The 24,045-nt window shown below is 41.5% G+C and overlaps 2 protein-coding genes across 4 annotated transcripts; one reads left to right on the top strand and one right to left on the bottom strand.

Annotated features, from left to right (window-relative positions):
- Window positions 1-1,429: 1,429 nt before the first annotated feature.
- Window positions 1,430-14,258, bottom strand: flii (FLII actin remodeling protein). 2 transcript variants are annotated; one of them, XM_070922724.1, is made up of 31 exons: window positions 14,164-14,258; window positions 12,912-13,022; window positions 12,112-12,183; window positions 11,899-11,979; window positions 11,383-11,630; window positions 11,139-11,242; window positions 10,763-10,938; window positions 10,465-10,622; window positions 10,139-10,223; window positions 9,449-9,602; window positions 9,206-9,333; window positions 8,987-9,097; window positions 8,680-8,784; window positions 8,300-8,479; window positions 8,126-8,208; window positions 7,838-7,912; window positions 7,543-7,626; window positions 7,274-7,445; window positions 6,728-6,835; window positions 6,440-6,631; window positions 6,116-6,214; window positions 5,775-5,864; window positions 5,533-5,672; window positions 5,113-5,341; window positions 4,838-4,992; window positions 4,667-4,727; window positions 4,422-4,550; window positions 3,821-3,927; window positions 3,541-3,646; window positions 3,343-3,408; window positions 1,430-3,243 (listed from the first exon to the last, which is right to left on the bottom strand). In XM_070922724.1, exons 1-31 carry the CDS (start codon window positions 14,224-14,226, stop codon window positions 3,109-3,111), a joined length of 3,807 nt encoding a protein of 1,268 aa, XP_070778825.1. In that variant the 5' UTR covers window positions 14,227-14,258; the 3' UTR covers window positions 1,430-3,108. The 2 variants fall into 2 exon arrangements, with proteins under 2 accessions (XP_070778825.1, XP_070778826.1); XM_070922725.1 differs by having other exon boundaries at window positions 9,206-9,336; window positions 9,455-9,602; window positions 11,521-11,630.
- Window positions 14,259-14,980: 722 nt separating this feature from the next.
- Window positions 14,981-18,343, top strand: desi1a (desumoylating isopeptidase 1a). Of its 2 annotated transcripts, none has more exons than XM_070923758.1 (6): window positions 14,981-15,108; window positions 15,417-15,438; window positions 15,776-15,845; window positions 16,967-17,076; window positions 17,289-17,411; window positions 18,085-18,343. In XM_070923758.1, the coding sequence occupies exons 1-6, from the start codon at window positions 15,018-15,020 to the stop codon at window positions 18,173-18,175; spliced, it is 507 nt and encodes a 168-aa protein (XP_070779859.1). In that variant the 5' UTR covers window positions 14,981-15,017; the 3' UTR covers window positions 18,176-18,343. The 2 variants fall into 2 exon arrangements, with proteins under 2 accessions (XP_070779859.1, XP_070779858.1); XM_070923757.1 differs by having other exon boundaries at window positions 18,049-18,343.
- The last annotated feature ends 5,702 nt before the right edge of the window (window positions 18,344-24,045 follow it).

Genomic DNA, 24,045 nt, shown 5'->3' with positions numbered 1-24,045 from the left:
CAGGGAAGTGTGGCAAGGAAAGCAAAGTCAGTCTGAATGCTAAGTGTAACGTACTGTGTACTATGATGCACCCAGGAGATTTCTTGTTTTTGGGTTTCTGTGATTCAGTGCATTCTGGGTAATATTGGCTAAATGCAGGGCTTTGAGCACCAGTATTTTAACCCCCTTTTTTAAAAAAGGTTTTACTGTGTAAAAACAAAAATATATATATACAGTATCTATGCCTAGGTTTACAGACAGGTTTATGACGGCAAGCCGATGATAGTGAAGCATTAGAACTTTCTGGAACCTGTCGTAGTGTAAAAGCCGCTCAGTATTCAAGCTTTGTGATCACCTCACGTAAAGCGAAAACAACAAGTAAAAAAGGGACCTCACTATTAACTAATGTAGCTCAACAGGTAGGAATCATGTTAATGCTTTTTTACCGTTAGCTTTTCTTTGTTTTGGTTCTCTGGTTGACACACAAATAATTAACCTTTGGATGCTACAGCTGGCACGATTTACCGTTTTTTTTTTTAATTCCACCACTAAGATGAATTTGTTTCTACTTTGTCATTCAGTTTTGTGTGTAGGATTTTAATCATGTCATTTAGCATTTTGGCTGATGAAGAATTGTGAATGTTAATAAAATTATTTACTCTCTCTATGGGACTCGTGTGCTGTGTGGCTGTCGTCTGCAAAACCAGATCTGGCTAATGTAGCCTCGAGCCGCTAGCCAGACACTGACTTAAGTGACATCATTTAAGGCAATTAATCAAATTTCGTACAGCTCCCTATGGAGCCACAAAAGGCCTTATTTAGCTAGCATTAGTAGCACTCTACAAGACCTGTAAACACACTTTAATGTGTAAAATCTATGGAGTTCCCCTTTAATAACGTATGAAAAATGAATACTATTATAAATGAATACTTTTGACATCTTTGGGAGCTACACTTCTTCGCTTTCCTGCTGAGAGTTAACGCTGATGTTGGGAGTGACACCACTCTACAGTGAATATTAAGCTACAGCCAGTTAGCTTAGCATAAGGACTGGAAACGGGGAAACATCTAGCACCAGCAGAGACGTCAGGAAGTCACTGGTCCCAGCCAAGAAATAGTCCAGCGTTTCCTCTGTAAAATGTTGAGTGTTTTAACATTTTGGGGTTTGTAAGGATTAAACAAATATAAGGCATTAATAGGCATCACTTTAAATATTGATCTACCTGTTTGTGATAAAATAATACTATCGAAACCTTGTATTTAACCTGCTTAAGTATTTTGGATCATTAGACCTCATCAGCAGTATTTGCACATCATCCTTTGGTTCTTTTTAGTACACTGAGTTTGGTGACAACAACAAACTCCCAGCATAGCTTCACCCAAAACACCTGTGTAGGTGCCTTTAAATGAAACAAATTAAATTATTTGTTTAATTAAATTAAACAAAATATGTGATGTGAGATTTTATTTTTATATAAAATACATAAATAAAGCATCTGCAGGTGGCATCAGGAGCATGTGCACATATTCATATACACACATACATATGCGTGTTGGACTCACACTACCAGGCATACAATTCACCCCACAAACTATAGTATAAAGAAACAAAATGATGGTAGTTGAAGCCTTTTGAGAATACATAGATATCCTGCTTGGACCAATGCCTGCATACTACACAGGTCACATGACCACAAGAAGCACTGCAGCAGTTCTGCACTTACAACGTTGACCGTGGAGGCACTGATCTAGAACTGGTTAAACTGATCATAACTCACCTGTTAACCATACAAACAAGCTGAGATCAGAGGCACCAGAGGTCACAATATTTACCAAGATATGTCTCTGATATGGTGCAAAAGACCTCCCATTAAAATATTTTGTTCCAGAACGAGAAACTTTTGGAAAAGAAAGCAATACTTTAAAATCAATGTCAGACTAAGATGTCTAACTTTTAAACATGATGCTTTTACTTTTTCAAAAATGACTACACTCAATTTTGGAAAGAACCTCTCCTTAAGCTTAGAAAATAAACATTTTGACAAGTTGAATGCAGCCTGTTACGTATAAGAATACAGTATTATTTAGTTTCAGTATCTCTCAGGCTCTACTGATTGCACATTTAAACATCCGTCCTTTAACTTAAACATAAAACAAGGCTCGGTCTCACAATCTGTAACTTGCACCCTGACCTTCGCTCAAGACTTGTTTGGCCAAATAAATGTAACTGTTTAACTTTCACTTGGCAAAAGCAAATTATTGTCCAAAGCATCTTTACATGAAAATCATATTTGCTCATATTACAAAAAGGTTTCACTTTGCATTCAGATCAGTGGACAAGTTAGAGGAGGTGAGAACAGGGACCAAACAGACTGTGGGGAACGGGGCCGTCCCCACTTCAATGAAGGCGCATGGGGCAAACAGACAAACATACCATGTATAGTCCGCACAACAGAAAAATATATGTATAAACCAACATTCCTCAGAAAAACAATTATAGTGCTGTTTCTGTCCAGTCCCCTCAATGATGAATAAACAATACAAACTGTAAAACTCAAACTCTCTGTCTTCTGCCTTAAACTGCTTCTAATGAGCTGCGCAGAAATGGCACCAAGAACGGAGGAGCGACTCCATAACCCTCCTCCACTGAAAACTATTGACCATGCAGCACAAGCCACGTGGAAGCAGAAAAACAGGTCGATATGTCGGGAGATTCACCTCCCTTTGGGTTTTTTTATAAAGCCTCTGTACACCTTTAGACCTATTTCATCTCAAAACATAATTCTCTTCTTTCATTTAACAACAGTATTCAGACTTGCAGCTAAAAAAGCTTGTAGAAAAAAAGTGATAGTTGGCCGTTTGTCCCAAAGACAGGAAACAGCCAACAGCTTCTTGACCAGAAGAACTTTCACTGATTGTTGTGCTAAACTTCAATCTGTTATGATTTTGTGGGCAGACTCTGACACCTGTTAGACAAGAGGCTGTTGAACAGCAGCGCTCAGCGGGATGGAGAGAAGGAATCAGAGCTCAGGAAAAGCTGGGCTAGGCACAGACATCATCATCATCATCACCTTACTGGTAGAAAATTGCATGGCAGCGAATACATTTCGTGTTTGTGAGAGCGTTTGTCTACGAGGGGGGAGTTTTGAATGCTCCCCAGGCGTGGAAGCAGCGAGTGAAGCAGTGGGGCTCGTTTCCCTTCCGTACCAGGCGCAGTTTCCTGGGGTGTTCAGGGTCCTTGGATCGCATGTGCTGGATGTAAACCTGGAGAGGAAAAAGAAGTATTAATAAGATGTGAGATATGGATATATAACACCAAAACGTTTGAGCACAAATAAACACAAACTGCAGTTCCTCACTAACCTGGCAGGCTTTGAGACTAAGTTTGATCTCCACCTGGCTGGTCTGAGTACCGACCCACATGTACACCTGAGGGACAGCAAGGAAGGAAGGCAGGGACACAAAAAAAGAATGAAAAACAATTACACAGTAATGGATGAAATATTTCAATCTAACTGGTTTCACTGTAAACAAGCAAAGAAATCTGCGATCACTTGTTACCTCTTTGCCGTTGTCCAGCAACATGATGTCATCATCAGCCAGGTCATCCTGACAGAAGTCTGAGCACTTCTCCGACACAGAGAAATAACCCTTCTCATTGGAACACCTGAGGGAGGGAGAGGCAGAAGGGAAATAAAAAGTGTGAGAGTGATATGAGAGAGAGTGGCAAAGAGAAAGAAGCTAATTGTGTAGAATTATAAACGAATGTAACACTACAGTATTTTAACTACGACTAAATAATACCTACTTGTAAAACAGAAAACAGATCATGTTCACTCACCTGAAGAGCCGAGCATGTTTCATATAATCCGCATCTTCATCGTACTGCTTCTGAGAACCAATCCCCACCCAGAAGAAGTTCTCTGGCTCCTCCCCCTCATTAATTACCTAGGAGACAAAGTGATTAATCAGTTTTTTGTCAAGTGAATCAAGTTCCACTCAGAATGAGTGAAAACAGGACATTAAAGTTTGCTTGAAACTGATCAATTGCTATAAAACATTTAAAATAGTTTAGTGGCAGTCCAAATACAAATCCGTCAAAGAAGTTGAATAAACACTGAATAAAGTGTAACTTTAAGTGTAAGCGCTGAGTGATGCTGAAGTATCAATTGAAGTGCTGAAAGGAGTTGAAGATTCACTTGAAGTTCCAAAACTAAGAGTAAAAGATAAATGCATCATAATTTTCAGTTCAGTATAAGTGCATCAATGAAAGGAGTTGAAGTTTCTGTTGAAGTGGAAGCAACAGAGATAGTGTGTGGGGAATTTATACTTGAGAGTATTTGCTGTGTATTTCAAGTTGTACACAGAATGAAAATGAAACACACATGAACAGACATGAGTATTTCTACTAAAGGCACACAGATGTGTGAACATGTGTTTACCTGTTTGCTGTACGTGTCATCGAACATGCAGTTCATGATGTCCTCGGCCAGTTTGGCCTCATCAGGGTCTCCAGCTCGGCCCACCCAGGTGTAAACGATGCCCTGATTGTCTGTGCTCTCGAATGGAACCTGCAGAAAACATATGGTTTTAGTATTATTCATTATATATTGTTACTGTTAAACAGAAACAGTACGAAGGAAGAAGCGATATTCTTATTATTGTAAGATTTTTTAAAAATCACAACCTTGAGAATGAAGCAAAACTCTGAGTTGAGATTGCTGGAATCTGTTCCAATCTGGATGGTCCTAAGACAGACATGACAGATAAAAACATTGAGACTTCGTATAGAAGGCAGAAACCAGTACTTGTCACAGTGCTGGTGTGTGTAAAAGTGATAATACTGCAGTATGTCTACCTGGTGCAAAGTGCACTGCCATTGGTGCGTATTTGGTAGAGGGAGGGCTGAGCAGAGTCGGTCTTCTGTTTCCTCTTTCCTTTGTGGATGATGAACTTCCTCTTGAAATGGGACAGGAACTTGAGGTTCTCCTGCTGCTGGGTCATACGCACCACCTAAACAGCAAGACGGGCCGGGGCTGTTATTTCGGCACAATGTTACAAAACCCACAAGCAGAAGTGGTCAGGCTTCTACATGACGAGAGCACACACGATGAGCATAAAAGAATCAGATACCTTCAGTTTTCCAGGAAACAGACTCTCAAACTTCTTCTGCAGGGAGAAGGTGAACGTGAGCCAGCCCATGTTGGAGGCCTGCCTGCCCTGCCAGAAGTACACCACACACTGGAAGTCCTCCTCGGGCTGTTTGTCCTCCTCCTCTGCTCTTCGTCCTTCACCACCTTCACCCTCCTTCTTCTCCTTCTCTTCTTTCTCCTCCTCTTCGTACTCCACAGGCACCCAGTATCTACGACAGCAGTGAGTGAGATGAGAGGAAGACAATGACTCACTTTGACAGAACAGTATCAAGCCAGTGGAGCCACTATGTCTGAATGCAAAACAACTCCATGAACTGTAATGTTCTGTTAAACTTGAATCTTTTAAATTCAAGTACAAAAAATGAAATAACTTCAAGTGATGTCACACACACATCCCTACCTGCAGAGGAAGACGTAGCAGTCCTGGGTGTGGAAGTGTCCAAACTCCTCCTCTGGCAGGCGAGCAAACTTCTTTCCCTCCAACACGAATCCCTCCATGCCATCCAGGTCCTCATTCCACTCCTCCATCAGTTGTTCGGCCTAGTCAGAAAAGATAAATATGTAAGAGGTGGAGGCTCAAAGAAGATTTGGTTTATTGGCGAGTATAAAAAGGAAAAGGAATAACCGTGCGTGTGTTGTTACCTCAGTGAGGGCCATGGCTGGCTGCCTGGGAAGGAAGAGAGCCGTGAGGTCGGCTTTCATCTGGTCTTTCTGCTCTGCGTCTTTCTTCACCTGGGAGAGAAAACACAGATAAAACACTTAACCAGACACAAGCAGCTAAATCTGGACGTCACACACACACACGCAAAAACATCTGACATATTTCTGGTGCTCAGCTGCTCAGTGTCTATTTAAAACACAGATGATCTTCAAAACACATGAATACTTTGAGAACAATTACCTATGATATGAGCCACTGGATGGCAACCTGTTATTAAAGTATCAACATTCAGATTGTTTTTAGACACACACGCATCACTGACCTTGCCCTGGAGGTTGTCCTTCTGTTGTACCGTCTCAGCTGCTCTGGTGTAGTCCACCTTCAGCACGTCATCCCAGTTCTTAAACTTGGACTTAAACACCTGAGGATGAGGATAAAGAGGAAGAAGAGAAGTTAAGAAAAGAAAGAGTGACAAAGGTACATTTTACACTGTGTTGGAGTGTGTAGAAGACCATGTATCCATGTAGCCAAAATAAGACACATTCTCAGACAAGACCAAATGGATTTTGCTGTCCTAACAGTTTGATGTCCCACAGTCTCCGGTCTGCAGCAGCAGTATTTGAAGCGGCGTGGTATAAAGTGTTACCTGGCACTCGGTGCCCTCCAGGTTGCGGGTGACACAGGCGTGTTTGGGCCGGTGCAGCATGGAGCAGATCTCCTGACCCAGTTTTAAGGCGGCAGCGCGGACGAGACGCGGAGACTTCCTCCCGATCCAGATGAACACATCAGACCAGCAGTCCAGGATGTACACGCACTTTGTGTCCAGCAGAGACTGCAACTGAAGGGAGGAAATAAGAAGAGGAGGATTTAACAAATAAAACATGACGGGACGGAGGGATGTAGGTGCTAGTGATTATGCAGCAATTTAACATACCAGTCTCATCTCTGGCAGTGTGTCCAGTTTGACCTTGTGGTCTTTGTGCTCGACTGACAGCTTGTAGTTAATCTGTGGCAGCTCCAGGTAGCCCAGACCCAAGCCCACCTACAGGACAATGATACACAACACATCAGAAAATCACCTGTACCAACTCTTTGGCCTCTTATTGCATCGAAACTCACATGTAACAGCGCAATTAGTCAAACCAGTTTTAAGGCTGACACTTGCTGTCAACTCATATTGAACCTGTTTGACTCAGTTACTTTAAAGTCATTTTTCATGAAATATTTTGGTATTTGGTCAATCACACATACAGTACATCATCACGGCCATTTACAAAAAAACTACACGGGACTTCAAGGCTTTGATAAAGCAGATGGCTCAACAGTAAATCCCACACACCTCCTACAACACTGCCCAATCTGCAGTACACCTACACTCCCTAAATACCGCATGTACACTTCTACCGTCTACAGTAAGCAACATTCACATGCTGAAGTCAGTAGTAAGTAGTGCTGTCTAAAGGCGATTCAAAAGACTTACCTTGTACAGTTTCGGTCTGTTAGGAGAGAAGTCGTCTGGTACGTGTTTCTTGATCTCCTCTGGTTGTCCTCCCAGTACCTCCCAGAACTCCGGAGGCTCCTGGTTCTGCATAAGGGTTGTGATCTCTGCCTTGCTCTTACGCTCATTCTTATTGATCTTTTCTGCAAATAACCTGAACGATGGAAAACAATGAAAAGCTTTGCATCACTATATGTTTAGTTGTGTCCCTGACATGGATTGTGGAAGTGGCAGAAAGGTTTGCGTCTTACCTGGCCTTTGTGGTGCCGCTGAGGGTAGCGTTGGCTCCTCTCCAGATAAAGATTTCCAGCCCTGTGTCTAACAGGAAGACAAAGCTGCCAAAAAGGGAGAGACAGGAAGTTATAGAAACAATGTCCACACTGAATGAGTCACATACTGTACATCAAACAGCGGTATGAAAAAAAATAGCAACAAATCAACTCCCTGACTACAGTAAAAGCCGTGATTACGTCAAACAGAGAGAAGAGGGGTGCAAAGCATGTGTGTCATGTGGTGTATAAGGCAGAAAGGGTGTGTGAGGGTTACCGAGGGTCGAGGGAGGAGGCCTTCACAGGGACAGACTCCAGTCTGATGTTTTTCTTGCCATAAACTCTGTACAATCTGATAAACACACAGCAGGATTTAAAAATTTATTCAGACAAATAAACTTTTTGAGCAGTTTTTCAAAATAAAGTTACAAACACATCTCTGAAGAAATAACAATAATAAAAAGCCAAAGATAAATAATATAGGAAATTTGACTCGACTTAGAGGGAATAAACAAAGACTAATGGAAATGACGAAAGGTGTGTTTTCTACAAAAAGCCAGCCTACCTGACAGAATAGTGTGTGTCCTCCACAGTGTAAAACCCACTCGCTGTTCCTCCCTCAATGTAGGAGATCTCATTGTTAAACACCTGCACACACGACAAGAACTGTCATTTCCAACAGCACGGAGCGGCTGATTATTCACCCGAACATGTTTACATGCAGAATGTGTGTACATACGGCGCTGAACTCCTCGCTCTCGTCTCCCATCTCTTCCCGTAACGTCCTGCACTCAGCTCCAAGGTAATTTCTGAGGTTGACAGCGTGGATGGCAGAGCCAGCCTTCTTGTCCAGAGTGGCCTCCTGGCCGATCCAGTAGAAGATCTGCCAGTTCAGTGAGCCGTTGTCATCCAGGAAGGTCTACAAGCGCAAAAAGGGGAAAGAAAGATGAGAGGAAATACAGAGAGGAGGGGATCTGTTGTGGCACACACCGTACATGAAAGCTTACAGATGTTCCAGCTGTAGCCAAGAATAATCTATTTTGATTCATTCATCAATTTGTCTGATGATAATATAAGTAATAATAACTTGTGTAAATGATGGTAGATTTGATGAGTTACCTTGAGGATGATGTAGCTATCAGCCTCATAGAACTTGCCATGGAAAGCTTCTTCCACTTGCATGGGAACAAAGTTCTCTATCTGCCACACCATTACACCTGGAACCTGTGGGAAGGAGAAATAGAAGAGATATGGATACTGATATCAGTACAAAGCACAGCAGAGAAATCCAATGTGACTTAAAAACAACATTCTACACTCTTACAACAAACGCCTGGGAGATGCAGAGTGATGACACAGCTCAACTAAAGCACTTAATGGGAAGTTTGGTTGGTTGTAGCTGAGAAAACACACACACACAGATTACCTGCCCCGCGTCCTCCATAAAGAACTCCGAGTAGTCCAGATGAGGTTTCTCTAGACTCTTGTCCCAGCGTCGGGTCTTTAAATCACCATATTTCAAATCCCCGTTCTCCTGCTAAAGCAGCAGATGTTTTGGTAAATAAAATGCAAATCAACCCTGTTGTGTTTATCATTCTTCCTGTGGCCTGTGTAGCCCATCCTTCCTTCTTATCTTTCTCCTTACCTCCAAGTTCTTCTTCTCCTGTGCGACGTCACTCATGCCCTTCAGCACCTGCTTCGCCTGATCGTCCTGAGAACAGTCCTTCCTCCTCCTTAGCCTCATCTTCCTCGCCAGGGGATCTCTGGGGCTGGCTCCTGGACGCATGTACACACAGATACAGATTTAAGCCTCCAGAAAATATTAAAGTATTGACAGTAAAACAAAAAGGCACCATTATATTCGAATACACTCATGTCGAAGCGTCACACACACCTCCTCCAGCAGCAGCCACAGTAGCAGGCGAAGCCCCGGCCAGCCGGAGCTGGTTCTGTAGAGAGAAGTCAATGTTGTACCACTCTGCTGCTCTGTCGACGGGTTTGGGAGGCATTACCAGGTTGGGGTTCTCGCGCACATCCAGAATCTACAGAAAGATACATTAATGCAAAAAGGTTTGTGTGTGTGTGTCAAATAGTTATTCTTTTCCTCAGTGATACAAATCTGTAGAGATTAACAAACATTATGTCGTCACAGAGCACTACTGCACCTTTTAATTGCTGAATAATTTCAGGTCTTGCATGTTATTAAAATAATATTCCTACAGAAACTTAAAATTTACTGTATCATGATTTTACTGCGTATCTTAACACATTTTTTTATTATTTTACCTAATTTACAGAACAACATCACTGCATAGTAACAACCTCATAATTTTCTAAAAATGTCTAAAAAGTTTCTCCTGTATGTCATATAATATTACATTTACTTTATCTAACTTTATCCCATTTCTCTACTTTATGATATTTTATATTTAAGAGGTTACGGCCAGGTTACTTTAATCCTCTTTTTGACACTTTTACAAAGTAATAAAACCCACATTAATCCACCATTTACACAATATAAATGCTGTTTGCTGAGTCCAGTATCATCCGAGTACTTTATCAATAGTGAGCATCGTACCTCTAAATCAGTCAAGAAGTGGACGGCCTCAGGCAGTGTTACCAGGCGGTTTTTATTCAGCACCAGCTTCTTCAGCTTGCCACACCTAGACAACACAAAACCACATATTCACATAACCTCAGATTCTGATGTGGTGATAAAATGTGTCATGTATAAATAATCTGCCATAACCAATACATTTCTACATAGCTGTGTAAAATCAACGTTAAATGGTTCTTCATAATGACCCAGCCTTTTAGGGAAACAAGTCATAAAAAAATTAAAATGGCTTGTATCAGCCAAATTTGAAAATATTAGTTAATCACAGCGCAGTGTGTCACGCTCACCTGCAGAGGCCCTCAGGGATGAGCTCCAGGTTGTTGTTAGCTGCCATGAACTCAGTGAGGCTGGACAGTTTGCCGACGCTTGGTGGAACCCCGTCAAAGTCCAGCTTGTTAGAGTTCAAGTACAGCTTCTTCAGTTTGGACAGCTTACAGATTGCAGACTGGACAAAGACACACGAGCATTAAACGTTAAGGCATCTTACAGAAATTATACAGGGCAATGCATCAAAATAACACAGAATTCTACCAAGAAAGTAAACAACAACAACTCAACAGCTGCTTCTAGAGACAGCGGTCTTACAGGCAGTGAGGTGAGCTGGTTGCGGCTCAGGTTAAGTGTCTCCAGCTGAGTCCACTGGTCGATGCACAGGGACAGCTCTGAGATCTGATTACTGCTGAGGTTGAGTCTCTTCAAACTGCCCAGTGAATAGAGGCACTCGGGCACCCGAGTCAGGTCGTTACAGGACAGGTCAACATCTGCAAGAGACAGGGGGGGACAGAGGGAGCATGTGTTCGTAAAAAGCATGTTTCCCCAGACAGAGAGAGAGATATGAGGATATGCACAAGCGCCAGTGTAAGAGCCAAGGGGTAAAAGTAAGTAGGAAAATGTGCCAGGTCCCTAAATAAAAGTGGTCTGGAAGTAACAAGAGAGTGGGGTGTGTGAATGTGTGTGTTACCTGCTAAATGTGTCAGTCCCTCCAGGCTGGTGGGCATGTTGCTCTGGGTCCTCTGGGTGTTCCTCAGGTGGAGAGTCTGTAATGCCACCATGGCTGGCAGCTGGCTGCTCAGCCACACAGACAGAAAGACAATCAGAGCAGCACTAAATAAATGCATACTTCTGTATTAGCTTTAGGCCTAACATGAGCCCAGAGTGTTTGGGTAAAGGTGTGAAGCAACACTAAAGAAACAAAATCTTCTTACCGCAATTGGGCATGCATCAACGGGTTGTTGTTCAGGGTGAGCGTCTGCAGGTGGACCAGGCGTCTCATCTGAGGGGGCAGGCTGTCCAGTTTGTTGTCGCTCAGGTCCAGGTACAGCAGGTCTGTCAGGTTGATGAACAGCTGGTTGGGGATGGAATCGATGCTGTTGTGGCTCAGATTCAGCACCAGCATGTTCCTGCTGTTCTCCAGGTCTCTGGGGATCTCTGTCAGCTGATTGTAGCTCAGGTCCTGAAGGAGAGGACGGGAAAAATGTGGAAAAACATGATATTGTTCTTGTTGTAAATCCTGTCTGCAAGCCAGAGTTATTTTTGGGACAGTAAAGTTTCATAAGCAATTTGAAAAGACGGAAAGGTGATAGGTGTAAAGATAATGCAGTGGACCAGAAAAAAAAGAAAGGAAGCATATTGTTAGAATAAGTGTGGGTGGACTGTAAAAAAGTGTTCAAAAAAGGTGTGAATAAACAGAGAATGAGGGATTGTGTGAGATTATTATGTACCAGCACAGAGAGGTCATCTAGCTGGAAGATATCATCTGGGACTCCAGAGTTCTTCAGGTTGTTGGCTCTGGCTACCACCGCCTGCACACATAGAGAAACACATTTACAAGAAGAAAAAAAGGTCAGACCAGAAAACCCAAATTAACTTGTACTAACAAACATCTTAGCATTGCTTTATGTGTATTTTCTAATGCATGTGTGAGTGTTAGTTACCCGTAGGTTCGGTAAACTGGACAGTTCTCCATGTAAGGTGGTCAGGCTGTTGTGACTCACGGAAAGATGCTCCTTAAGAAGGAAAATATATGAGGTTTTGTTTACAGATACAGACTGCACTGCCCAAACAAAACACAGTCATCTAAAATCCCATAAATGTGCACCACAAGGTCACTGATGTGCAATGCACCACTTGCACTAATGCCCAGCTGCCTCTAAATAGAATAATCTAACTGCAAACAGAATAGAAATCAAGGCAGATCTTGGATAAGCACACCCCAGACACTGTGACTCCTAGCCTTGATAACAGACTAATCTTATTTACCTACACCTGGTAAGATCAGGCATGTTAGCATGGATCGTCTTTTCACAGAGGCGTGCTGATTGCAGCTTTGGAGGTTTAGATTAGATAATCCTATCAGAGATAGAGGAGTAAAGTAGGGCTGTGTGTGTCCTTAATCAGGTGAGGTTTCTTTGATGAAATGCACCAATCTGCTGACGTGATGTCCTCTGTCATGCACACATCACATATGGAGTGGTTTGACTCATCAGAGATTAACAACATAACGGCACACCAAATTGGATAAATCTAGGTTCATAGTAGACAACAACAACAACAACAAAAGTGTAATGAAAATACTAACCTATTACTAATAATATAAATGACCACTGTTACTATTACTGTAGAATTACTGTATTATTACAACAGCAACTCTAATATTCTGCCTGCATATTAATGCCTTCATATTTAGAGATGTGAGGACAAGCTAGTAACAAGCAAATAGCCCTGAATGTCTCACCAGCTTCTGCAGAGAGGCCAGCTCCTCTGGGAGGTAACACAGTCCCGTCCTGTTCAGTTTCAGCCATCGCAGACTGCTCATGCACTTGACATGCTCTGGGAAGTACCCACCCTGTACAGACAGACAGGGGAGAGAGGTGGGAGACGAAGAGGAGAGAGAATGACTTCTGACATCAGTAATACTGGTTTGACTTTAATTAACAATGCTATAGTATGTTTCTTTCCCAGTGTAGTAATGTTGCATTGTGACTGAGTTGGTGGAGGGTGCAAATAAAACCCAGCTGGCATGTATTTACCAAAATCAATTGAACCTGAAATATTGACATACAATCCTACATGTAGTGTTGAAATAATACATGGAAATCAGTCATTTAGAAATCAGCTACAAGACTAAACACAGCAGACATCTGGCCAGCTGTGATGTTCAGTTTCTATTATCTCTTACAGTCAGGATAAGAACCCAGTGAAGTGCAGGTTACAGCCGTTATGATCTGGGGCACAACTCGGCAGAGGAAATGATGTCATCCTACACTGGCTGAAATTAGGTCTGAATCATCAGCCATTCACTAACTTATACATAAACGAAAAGTTATTTCCAGCTTGTTTTGTACTACTTTCATACTGACATGGCAGCTAGCTTTAAGTACTCAAACAGTTCTTTAAGTACTCAAATAGTTCTGTTAGCTCAAATGCATGCCAGGTGATCTCAGCTGTCACTGCTGCCAACCAGGGCTACTTTCCCAGTCTCCCAAACTGAGCTCGCAAAGTGTCAAAACCTGCAAGTACGTTAGTAGTATCATTATCTAATTTAAACGCTGACATATTCTGACACAGAGCTTGTGCTTTTGGTCCAGACAGCCAGAGTTAGCCAACAGTGAAGCTATATTAGCTCGCTAATGTGACGTTGGAGACAAAACCTAACGCTACGTTATTACAAACTACCTAGAATAATTTAACAGCTTGCAGAGTGAAGTGCCCCTCACAAACCCATAATCTTAAACAGAAATCTGTTAACCGCCAGGAAGGACGCTAGTGGCCGAGACCAGACTGCTACTTTGTCCATGTCAAACATCTGACAACTGGCTAACGCCCAATGCTAGTAACGTTAAGCTAAGCTAGTGTTTTAGCGAGCTCACCCGTTTGTTGCTCTGAGTCTCTAACTTGGATTAGCTTTAACTAGCTAGCTAGCTAAGGGTGTTAGTTGCTCAACGGCGATGGATATAAATTCAACAAATATTGCTTAGAACCCTTACTTTAAAGTCATTTCCACTTAGGTCTACCCCGCGTATGAAGGGAAGAACTCCAGTGGCAGCCATTTCTAGTTGATGTCAGCTGCTCAGCCCTCAACTGTCTATTTTGGTCCAGAAGCAGGGAGGGCTGTGGCCTTGTGGCTGGCAGACTACTGTTGTTCTTTGGATTTTCAACGTTGGTTAACAACCAGCGTTTCGGGTGCATTACCGCCACCCTCTGCTGCGGAATGTGGACTAGAGATTATAATCATCTGGCAGCGCCCTCCAGTGGCCATCAGGGATTACAATGCAGCCATGGACGTGTGGGTGTCCCACTTTTTGCTAGTCAACCGGCCACAATATTTAAAAACGGAGCCGGCAGTTTAAAAGTAATGCCTGTTATATAACATGACATTTACTCAACAAAAGCCGTCTTCTTTTTCTTCTTCTTCTACTGGATTGCGTGTGGGGCACTAGATTGATAAGATTAAAGTCTGAGGACTTTGTCTGTGTTGGCTGATAGTCATGAGTTACTCATTTCTCCGTGACAAACTCTTTGATGGGGGCACATATGCAACAAAAGCCGCCGTCAGTTGTTACAGTTAAATTGTCAAGTCATTTAGAGATAGCAAGGGCGATACCGGAAAAGATACACATTCATTTCAAAACAATGCTAGTCCTAAAGAAAGCTTACGATGCATTGCATGCACGCTTCTCAATAAAGCGTTTATTTTGAAAGCAGTTGAGTCGGAAGTGTTTTAAGTATTATTAGACGTGATGACATCATTCATAGAACCGCCCAGTCAGCTGTGCAGTTAAATGTCTCTAGCTTAGCCAGCCGGCAGAGAAATAAATATAGCTATTTTGGGGTTTACATTATGGATAAGAATGCGACGCGATACAATGTACAACTGTATATTTATGATCTTTCGAGAGGAATGGCTCGCAACCTCAGCCCTATCATGTTAGGTAAGTACACATAAAAAAAAAATCGGATGCAGCCTGGCCTTAGGGACAAATGAGTGATAACAACAAATACCGGGTGGAGATGCTTTCTCGGACGTGCCATGTAAAGTCGCTGTTTTGCCGTTGTGGCCGTGCAGTGTACTGATCTTTGATTAAGCCACGAAGGTCTAGTTATTTATTTATTTATTTTGCAAATAAATCGTAACGCGTGACTGATGAACGTCTCTACATCCTGAGGAATGGTGTTACCTGCACAGTAGATCATCTGCTACCAACTTCTTCTCATTACTTTTCCCTTTTTTGTGTTGCAGGAAAGCAGCTGGATGGTATCTGGTAAGAATCTTCTTTCTGCTATTTTGACAGCTGGCTTGCCTAAAGGTCAGACCTCCTGAGTCATGAAAACATTGCTTCTCATGTATAATGTGTGGATCCAGCAGGTGCAGGCCTGTGACCCCATTTCTGGTCCCAGATCAGATAACATAGGCATTAAAAATCCCATCTGAATCACAGAACACTGCTAAAAACAGCTACTGTCATTACTATTGTTGATACTATAATTGAGTTCTTTGGTTAGCTAGGCACTGAGTTTCAATTTTAAATGAATCTGTGTAATATGTCAGTTGTTCCGACCTGAATTTACCCCTGTGATGATTTTGTGCTTTTCTTCCAGGCACACGGCTATAGTGGCATATGGGGATGAATTCTTCTTCGGAGGGGAGGGCATCTCCAGCTGTTCACCGGTAAGTCTGTAGCAAGGGCCTGACTCCTGGCTGTTTCTCATAAAACAAGCTCGTGGAGGAAATGTAGACCATTTACCATAGACTGCTACATACGTGCAGAAGACGAGGGACTGTCAAACTCACAGAGGCCCATTAATACCCGAATAGTTCTTGGTTTGATTCTTACAGTATCACTCAGATTATGTGTTCCAGCTGTCAGTGCACAGTACTGCTGAAACGAAATCTCTAAAAATTCATGTGGGCTGTGTGTTTATAAAGTCTAGGCATATCACCGAATTAGTGCTCTCACATGCTCTCAGGTGTTACTTTGTGATGACGTTTTAAATCTGCCTGAATTACCTTCTTGTTGTCTACAAACCCCATCAAAACACCAGAACCAACAACGTGTTCGCTTGTCTCTCAACAGTTTTTTGACTTCCTTCCCTGTCTGTGTCACAAACACACAGTGTAGTTTTTATTAAACGTCACTCAAACAAGAGTAAATAGAGTTCTTCGGGGTATTTTTGGGTTGCACTTTGTTTGAGTATTTCTGGCAGCAGGACAGTGTATTTTTAAGTTCAAGTTTAAGTTTAAGTTCTTTATTGTACGCACAACAATTACGGTGAAGCAGTCATTGGCAATGAAATTCTTAGTTCTCAGGCTCCCTCCAACACTGCTCAAACAATATGTATAAAAAGAAAATCACGCAAGTAAAAGAGAATCTAAGACATAAAATACTGCAGAAGTTAAAATATAGCAAAAGTCTTAAAGTGGTGAGTTAGCCTCTCTGAGATTCATTTCTTTCTACATGATTGTGCAAAGCGGCAGCTCTAGGAGGACACCCTCGCTCTGTAATTCAGCGGGACTGATAAAACCTGATGTTTGAGATAAGTCAGCATGTTTCTGCCGTCAAACACCATTCCTGCCGCCAAACACCATTCCTGCTGTGCTGCACGTATCTACCTTTGAGTAATTATCAGGGTGTGCTGAGATTAAAGTGATACAAGTCTACCTTTTGAGAATCAAGTTCAGTTCCCACTAACTATTGGACCAATTAAACATCAGTGTCTCTTTTCAATAGCTCTCATATAATTTGGACATTTTGTGAGACGTTTCCTTTTTGTCTGCCGCGTGTTTGTCAGGGTGGGACCATGCTGGGTCCTCCAGACACAGTGGTGGAGCTGGGTGAGACTGAAGTGTCTGAGGAGATCTTCATGGATTACCTCTCTTCCCTGGGAGAAAGCTCATACAGGTCGAGTAGCTGTTAGCCACTCTCTTCTTCTCTCTTCACACAGGAAAGGTAGCAGCTGTTTATATATTACATATAATGTCCCAAAGCAGACACACACCTGTTAAAATGACACATAGCAGTAATCCGTCTAATCATACTTTTTGTTGACTGGTCACGATGCGTGAAAGCTGTTATCTGATGCTTTAACTCTCTTCCGTTCGTTCCCGGTTCAGGGGTGACAGGTATCGTCTGTTTGAGCACAACTGCAACACCTTCACCAACGAGGTGGCTCAGTTCCTGACAGGCAGGTCCATCCCCTCCTACATCACCGACCTTCCATCTGAAGTCCTCTCCACGTGAGTGTAAACCAGCTGCCCATGCCTTCAAGCACGTCTGTCGTCTTTGCCCGTTTCAAAATCCCCGCTGACGACCAGACTTGTTCCATAGTACTGCACTGTTGTGAAAACTCCCATTCTTCTCTTTCTAGCCGTCACGTGGCCAGTCAGAGGGCAGACACAAGTTCAACCACAAATCCAGTGTGACTTTAAGAGAAAACGGACAGCACTAGTTGCTGCTGTAATGATGACAAAGCTTGTATCTTAAACTGGAGCTGCAGGGATGTGTGCTCATATTCCAAACCTGCCTTCAAAAGTTTGCTTCACAACTGAAAACTTTCTGTAAAGTAAATTCCAATGCATGGTAGCTGACTCAGAGTGCACCGAGTGCATTAAGGTGTCTAAATGGCACCTCACATGTGGTGGTTTCCTTGGATATTTTTATTGGCAAGGCCTTGAAAGAACAGTTATACAGTTGTGACTCTAAAATTCACTGTAGCAGCCAAAACAAATTACATTTCATAAGTGGAAAGAACTCTTATAAGAACACTTTGTTAACCCCACTGGAATTAAGATCCAGTCTCTTAATATGCTGTGACATATGAAGAGGGTTTAAATGTATCGTTTAGGTCTAAAAAATGATTGTCTTATGTTTCAGTTTCAAATATCAAATCAAATCTCCTTCCACCTCCAGACCGTTCGGCCAGATACTGCGGCCCATTCTGGACTCGATCCACATCGCCCCTCCGGGAGGCAACGTTATCAACGGGGGAAGAAACATGTAACCCGAGAGGAGCAGTGTCCCAGAGTGTTCACAAGGTCACTTCCATTGTAGTCAGTCAGTGAGAAGTCTCAAACCAATCGTCTTTCTTTCTTTCTGTAAATAAATTACACACTAGCAGTGAAACTTAATAATAATTGATTTATAGAGCAGCAATAGTTTTGGCCGATTGCTGACCAGTGAATCCTTCAAATTCAGAATTTGAACATAATTTCCTCCTTAAAATCAAGTTAATAATAATAATAATTACTTACAAAAACCAGATGGAATTTTGGGTTTACCAGCATAGCCAGATATTAAAACAGTACTTTTCTACATTAAAAGCTGACTTTGATGAATGTTGCCTTCTTAGAAATACGTCTATGGAAAGTCAGATATTCAGTTTTTCAGAAGTGAAAAGCGTATTTAGATTTGGGTCACTGCAACTTAATTTAGCTTATATTAATTTACACTTTTACTCTACAACAAAGAAATGTTGCACTTTTTACTCCACCACATTTATCCGATAGCTGTATTTAAACCACATTCAACATTAAAATACCTCTTGCTCATTAGTGCATCTAGCTTATTTAGTACCTTAACTTTTGTACTAAGGTAAATAAAGCTTACTTTTATTTTAGTTGGAACTTCCCATTTTGGTATTGCAATGTTTATTGAATAAATATTTGATTCCTTAATAAGGATTTTTTTTTGTTTTACACCACTGACATTATTACCAACATATCAGGTGTCTGCAGTGAGAATCATCTGCTGCTGACTACAATGGAATTAATCTGAGTGCTAAGCAAAGTCAACACTTTTGCATAGATATGTTTAATATATTCAATTTGAATGGATTCAGGTTGATGGAAAATAAGATGGATCTTTTAATGTCAATCATATTTTCATTTTGCACTTTTGCGACTTGTTTAACTTTTTTGGGGGGTTATTTGGTAGCCTGTAGTTAATTTCTCACCAATGATCCTTTTATGCCTGTAATATTTGTCTTTACTGTTTCTGTTGGATTTGACTCCTCTGTGGTCGCCTACTTGCTGTCCCTTTACATTATCATTCCATTTATCACATCGTTTGTGATATGACATACAGCAGGTGATTGATGCCTGACTCACACTGACGTTACAAGATTAGAGGTAATTTAAAAACTTGAGTTGAGTGTATGTCTCTATAGCAGGACTGGGATCAGTTCACTGTAAATGCAGTTATTCGTGTGTATGAAAGTAAACCCTGGTTGACATTTGTTAATGGCAGAGTTGATGCAGGGCAAGAAGAAAACACATGAAACACTCCCACAGTGCCGTAGAAATCCTTTTCCAGACAATCCCAGCCCTTTTTTAAAAGGTTTTTGAAAACAAAAACAGTCAGAAATAACCAAAAATATGTGTTTTTTGGTATTAAATCTACTCTCTGATATAACTGAAAGTGAACTGCACCACGGCCCTGTTATATGACGTAAGCTGTGCCTCTTGGCCAGTGTTGGCAGCTCCACAGGGAGCTGCTGGTACATTCTGTTATACAATTCTTTGAAATACACGCGTTTTAGTTACCGAAATCTACAGATTTTTTTTTTTTAATGTAGAGTTGACCATATGCTGTACTGTCAACTTAATAACAACCTGCTTGAGTCCTTTAACAGCCACCAGAGTGTGTTTGCTATACAATACACCTCTGTGCCTTCATTTCCCTCTGCTTGGCTACAGTCACACCGTTGGGAGTTGGCATGGTTATCGTATAGCACAGATGGTGACTTCCTGCGCGGTCTGCATTCAGAATCTGATGGTTGGTTTACTGAATCAAGGTCCAGACAGCCTAAAAAATCTTCAAAATACACAAATGAAGTGAAAAGGGTTAGAAGTAGTAAGGAACTCTCTCTACAGTAATAAACTGTAGGAAACGTAAGCAGGTAAAAATATTCCAGATGAAACAACATCTGGATCCAGTAACACTCACAGCCTATAATCTCAGTGCATTACACGCTGCACTCTGCCATCAGAAAGAACACATAGTTGTCTCATGTCGAGATAATGTGTAGATCACATGTTTTAGGGTTTATCTGATTAAGACAGCGTTACACACATGAACCGTATTGAACCTCATGAGCCTGAACAGAGTGATGATGAGAGAAGCACAGAAAAACCAAGAAGTCTCAAAGAATGATTCAACCAGCATTAAGTGTCATAGTGTTCTCCTGCAATAAATAAACCTCACACACATTTTACCTTCCATGCAGTCACCGTCACTCGGCACTCATTCTACTATGTGCATTTCAAAACTTTATTTTTCACAAAGTTGAACCTGACGTTTGTATGACAAGTATTTGGCTGCTTTTAGGTTAATTCCCCTTTAAGAGGCTGGAAAGCTCAGATGAATCTGGGTTCTGTTGTTTTTGCCTTCTGCTAACCAACTGACTGACATGCTAACCAGACCGCTGAAATGTATTACTGCACAAATCTCCCTTTGTTGCTCTGATATACGTCGTTGCTGGCTGCTAACTGTGATGTGAAATTGCGACAGATAGTTCTGGATATTATTCCCTATTTAAGTAATCTAACTATAGTAGATATGTTTATGCACATTGTTTGTATTGTTTGTGTAATTGTTTTTTTTGTAATTCTACCTACATATAAAGCCATTGACTGCAAATTTGAGAATATCTGTTATTTTTATCCATTTCAAATCGCCTCTGCCTATCACAGATTGCACATATTATATAAACACAATAACGGTGTCATTTGCACAAAAACACATATTGATGGAATTACATCTTAAGGACTACAGGATTTGCACAGTTTCAGAATAATACAAATTTGTGAGATGTTGATGTTTTTGAAGTCTTTGATAATTGAACTGTAAAAACTGATCAATGGAAGAAAGAAAAAGGGCTCTGATGGAATTCAAGTTTGAGTAATTGTGTGCACGTCCACAAAACCTCAACGGGGTAATTAAAATATATAATGATAATATAAATAGATTAAATATTCTTTATATGCATATATAGATCCGAGGGGGATAATAGTCTTGTAATGATATGATATGCCTACAGATGGGGCTTAACATCACAAAGTCTGCATTTAAACCGTGAGGGGACAAGATGTTGATGGAGTAGATCCAATAAAACTTACTGCAGTTCTTTGAGCGTCCACAAAGAGACAGTGTTGCTCTGTCTCAAGCTCGAGATGCATCTTCAGGACAGAGACAGATTCTGATCAGAAGGTTGCAGTTTCAAAACCCAGGACTGACCATGTTATAAATGAAATAAACTGCTATTGCTCCACATGACCACTAACCAGCAATGAATGACTGATGTTGTACTGAGAAACCCCCAATTGTGAGTGTGTGTGTTTTGAAGGAAGTGAATGCTCAGCAAAACTAGGTCCTCTCTGGGAAAAGCAAAAGGTTAATAAGAAAAGGTAACGCACTGGAAATAAAAATGGAAAGTTATACTTTGAAAATGAATGTGTGATGAAGCTGAATGTGACTTTAAAACCAACTGCTTCTCATGTGGACAAGTAGAAAGTAGCTGGGACCATTTTATATATGGCATGAGTTTAGAACCAATTACATTTCATCGATAAAAATAAACCAGATCTCGTCCGTACATACCGAGCTATCATTTTGTCAACTGAACTCTGTGGTGTCAATCATGACGGCAAAGAAAGTATCACTTTCCCAGATGGCGGATATCTCACTGTGCAGCAAAACTGTTGTGCAGACAGATGTGAAGCAGACTTGGTCCGTGGCCTTTAGATCAGCAGCCCTCCTAAGAGAGAGCGGATAATAAATGCAGACAGACCCAGCCTGTCCTTGCTCCCTGCGGCTGAGTAGCTGAATCAGCTCGGTTAGTAGCACAATTATGAGTGTCCATGTGATGTTTGACAAACGTTAACCTTCTCTCCAACTACAAGGGTACTGTCAGGCTGGCCAGAGTTGTTAGCATGGCAGTACCTCAGTGACAAAACCCAGTGAGTCACACCGGCCCTCCTACTGGGGTGACAAATCCTTCCATGACACATAGGGGTGACTTGGCTTCTCTTCCTATGGGCTCTGTTCTAGCTGCTGTGGTATAAAGTTCATTTTACTATTACTACTGATGTAAAAAAGTTTTAATATTCAAAACCGTGTGCTATATATGCCTAATATGGCACTAGATGAAAAGTTAAGGGGTCACCGGTCACCGAACGATTCCTCCTGACGGGAACATATATGACATGAACCAGATTTCATAGCAAACCATTCAATAGATGTTGAGACATTTCACTTAAACAAAAACGTCAACTTCGTAGTGGTGCTATATGAAAGGTCAGGGGATCACCAGTCCCACCAGTCTGGAGGATTTATCTTCAGGGAACAATGAATGTTGGTACAAAACTTTGTGCCTATCTATCCAGTAAATGTTGAGGTGACAATTTTTGAAATATCAGTCTGGACCAAAGTGATGGACCGACCCACAGACCAACATTGCCATTCATAGAGCCGTACCATGAGCATTGCTAAAAATATTATTTAAAGAAGCTTTAAGTTGTCTCACTATGTGAATGAGAAAAGTAGTTAACAGCTTCAGTGACCGTGAAAATAGTGTGAGTCAGTGGCCCTGAAGTTAAACCGCACTAAAAGCATTGCAAATGAATGGAGAAGTTTCTTTAACAACAGCTCCAGTTCCATCAAGAGCTCCTGATTTGTGTCTCTAGACATGCTACATAACAGTGTCCTCAAAATGTGTGTGTGTGTGTGTGTGTGTGTGTGTGTGTGTGTGTGTCGAAGTCTGTTGGTGTGAGAGGAAAGAGGGACGCTTTTAACAGGTAAGTGTTTAAAAGCTTCATTTTTTTGTGAGCTCTCCTGAAGGTTTTGCCGGGAGAACTACATCCCCACGGCTTAATGTTTCATTTAGCACTGATATGCATAATTAAGGGATTCATGTACCAGTTTTGAAGGTTACCCTGCCACTTTGAGCAAGGAATAATTAATGTTTTCACTGCACAGTAGCTGAGTGTCAGGTTCTTAGTTTTGGGTAACTGAAAATCTACAATTTGTTACATGTTTCCTGCATCTGGTGCTTTGCAGGAAGACATCCCCTAATCTCATTTACAAATCTGCAAGCTTGAAACACACTATGCAGTGCAAAGGCTCCTAAATGGCACAGCCTTGATTCCCAAATCTCTTTTGATGCTCAGTCAAACCAAATTCAAACAACAAACCAGTCAAACTATCTCAAGCAGCTAAACCAGAATAAAATATCCACTATTGGACCAGATTGTTGTGCACTTTTAAACCAAGGCAGTAGAACAAACTTGGCTGATGCTATAATGATCCGTTAAAATATGTATTGCTCGCAATCACAGATACTTTCTTGTGTTGTCATGACAGTTGTCTCCACATTTAATTTCAGTTCGCTCTCATAGGAGTCTGGCTAAATGTTGTAAGCCCCATCAGTAAGTGTGATGATTATTCTTGTCCAGTCATGCTTGCTCAGACATGGTTTCATCTCTGCTGTAGGTGTCAGTTTGAATGACTGTCAATTCGTCGCAGCAGCCTCTTTTAGCATGTACGAAAAGAGGATATCCTTCTTTGCACCCTCTCTCCCTCTTTGCCTTACTCCTTCTCTCCCTTCTCTCTATCACCCATCTCCATCCTCTCAGCTCATCTGTCATTTCTTCATTCCTTGTATCTTTTTTTCTCACTCTACCTCTTTTGCAGTTTACCTCTTTTTCTATTCATTCATGTCTCACCTGTTTCATTTCCTTCCTTTTCACCCCCCCCCCCTTCCTGATTTGTTCTTTCTCAAAATCCTTAATTACCCAGGGAGTTTTTGCTTGGCTGCACCTCCTCCACTTTCCTGGCCTCCTCTCATTTCTCTCCTCGCCTCCTCCTCCGACTTTC

Source organism: Enoplosus armatus, chromosome 17, assembly GCF_043641665.1.
Source record: "Enoplosus armatus isolate fEnoArm2 chromosome 17, fEnoArm2.hap1, whole genome shotgun sequence".
In the NCBI taxonomy this organism is placed as follows: Eukaryota; Metazoa; Chordata; class Actinopteri; order Centrarchiformes; family Enoplosidae; genus Enoplosus; species Enoplosus armatus.
Note: the sequence above shows the minus strand (reverse complement) of the source record. Positions and strands in the feature narration are given on the sequence as shown.

Excerpts from the sequence above, each read along its gene's own strand:
- desi1a (XM_070923757.1), top strand. The coding sequence starts at position 15,018 with ATGGATAAGAATGCGACGCGATACAATGTACAACTGTATATTTATGAT. Across the intron at positions 15,109-15,416 it reads CCTCAGCCCTATCATGTTAG|GAAAGCAGCTGGATGGTATC; the intron begins GTAAGTACACAT and ends TTTGTGTTGCAG. Across the intron at positions 17,412-18,048 it reads CCATCTGAAGTCCTCTCCAC|TTTCAAATATCAAATCAAAT; the intron begins GTGAGTGTAAAC and ends CTTATGTTTCAG.
- flii (XM_070922724.1), bottom strand. The coding sequence starts at position 14,226 with ATGGCTGCCACTGGAGTTCTTCCCTTCATACGCGGGGTAGACCTAAGT. Across the intron at positions 3,647-3,820 it reads AAACATGCTCGGCTCTTCAG|GTGTTCCAATGAGAAGGGTT; the intron begins GTGAGTGAACAT and ends TCCCTCCCTCAG. Across the intron at positions 3,409-3,540 it reads TGCTGGACAACGGCAAAGAG|GTGTACATGTGGGTCGGTAC; the intron begins GTAACAAGTGAT and ends GCTGTCCCTCAG.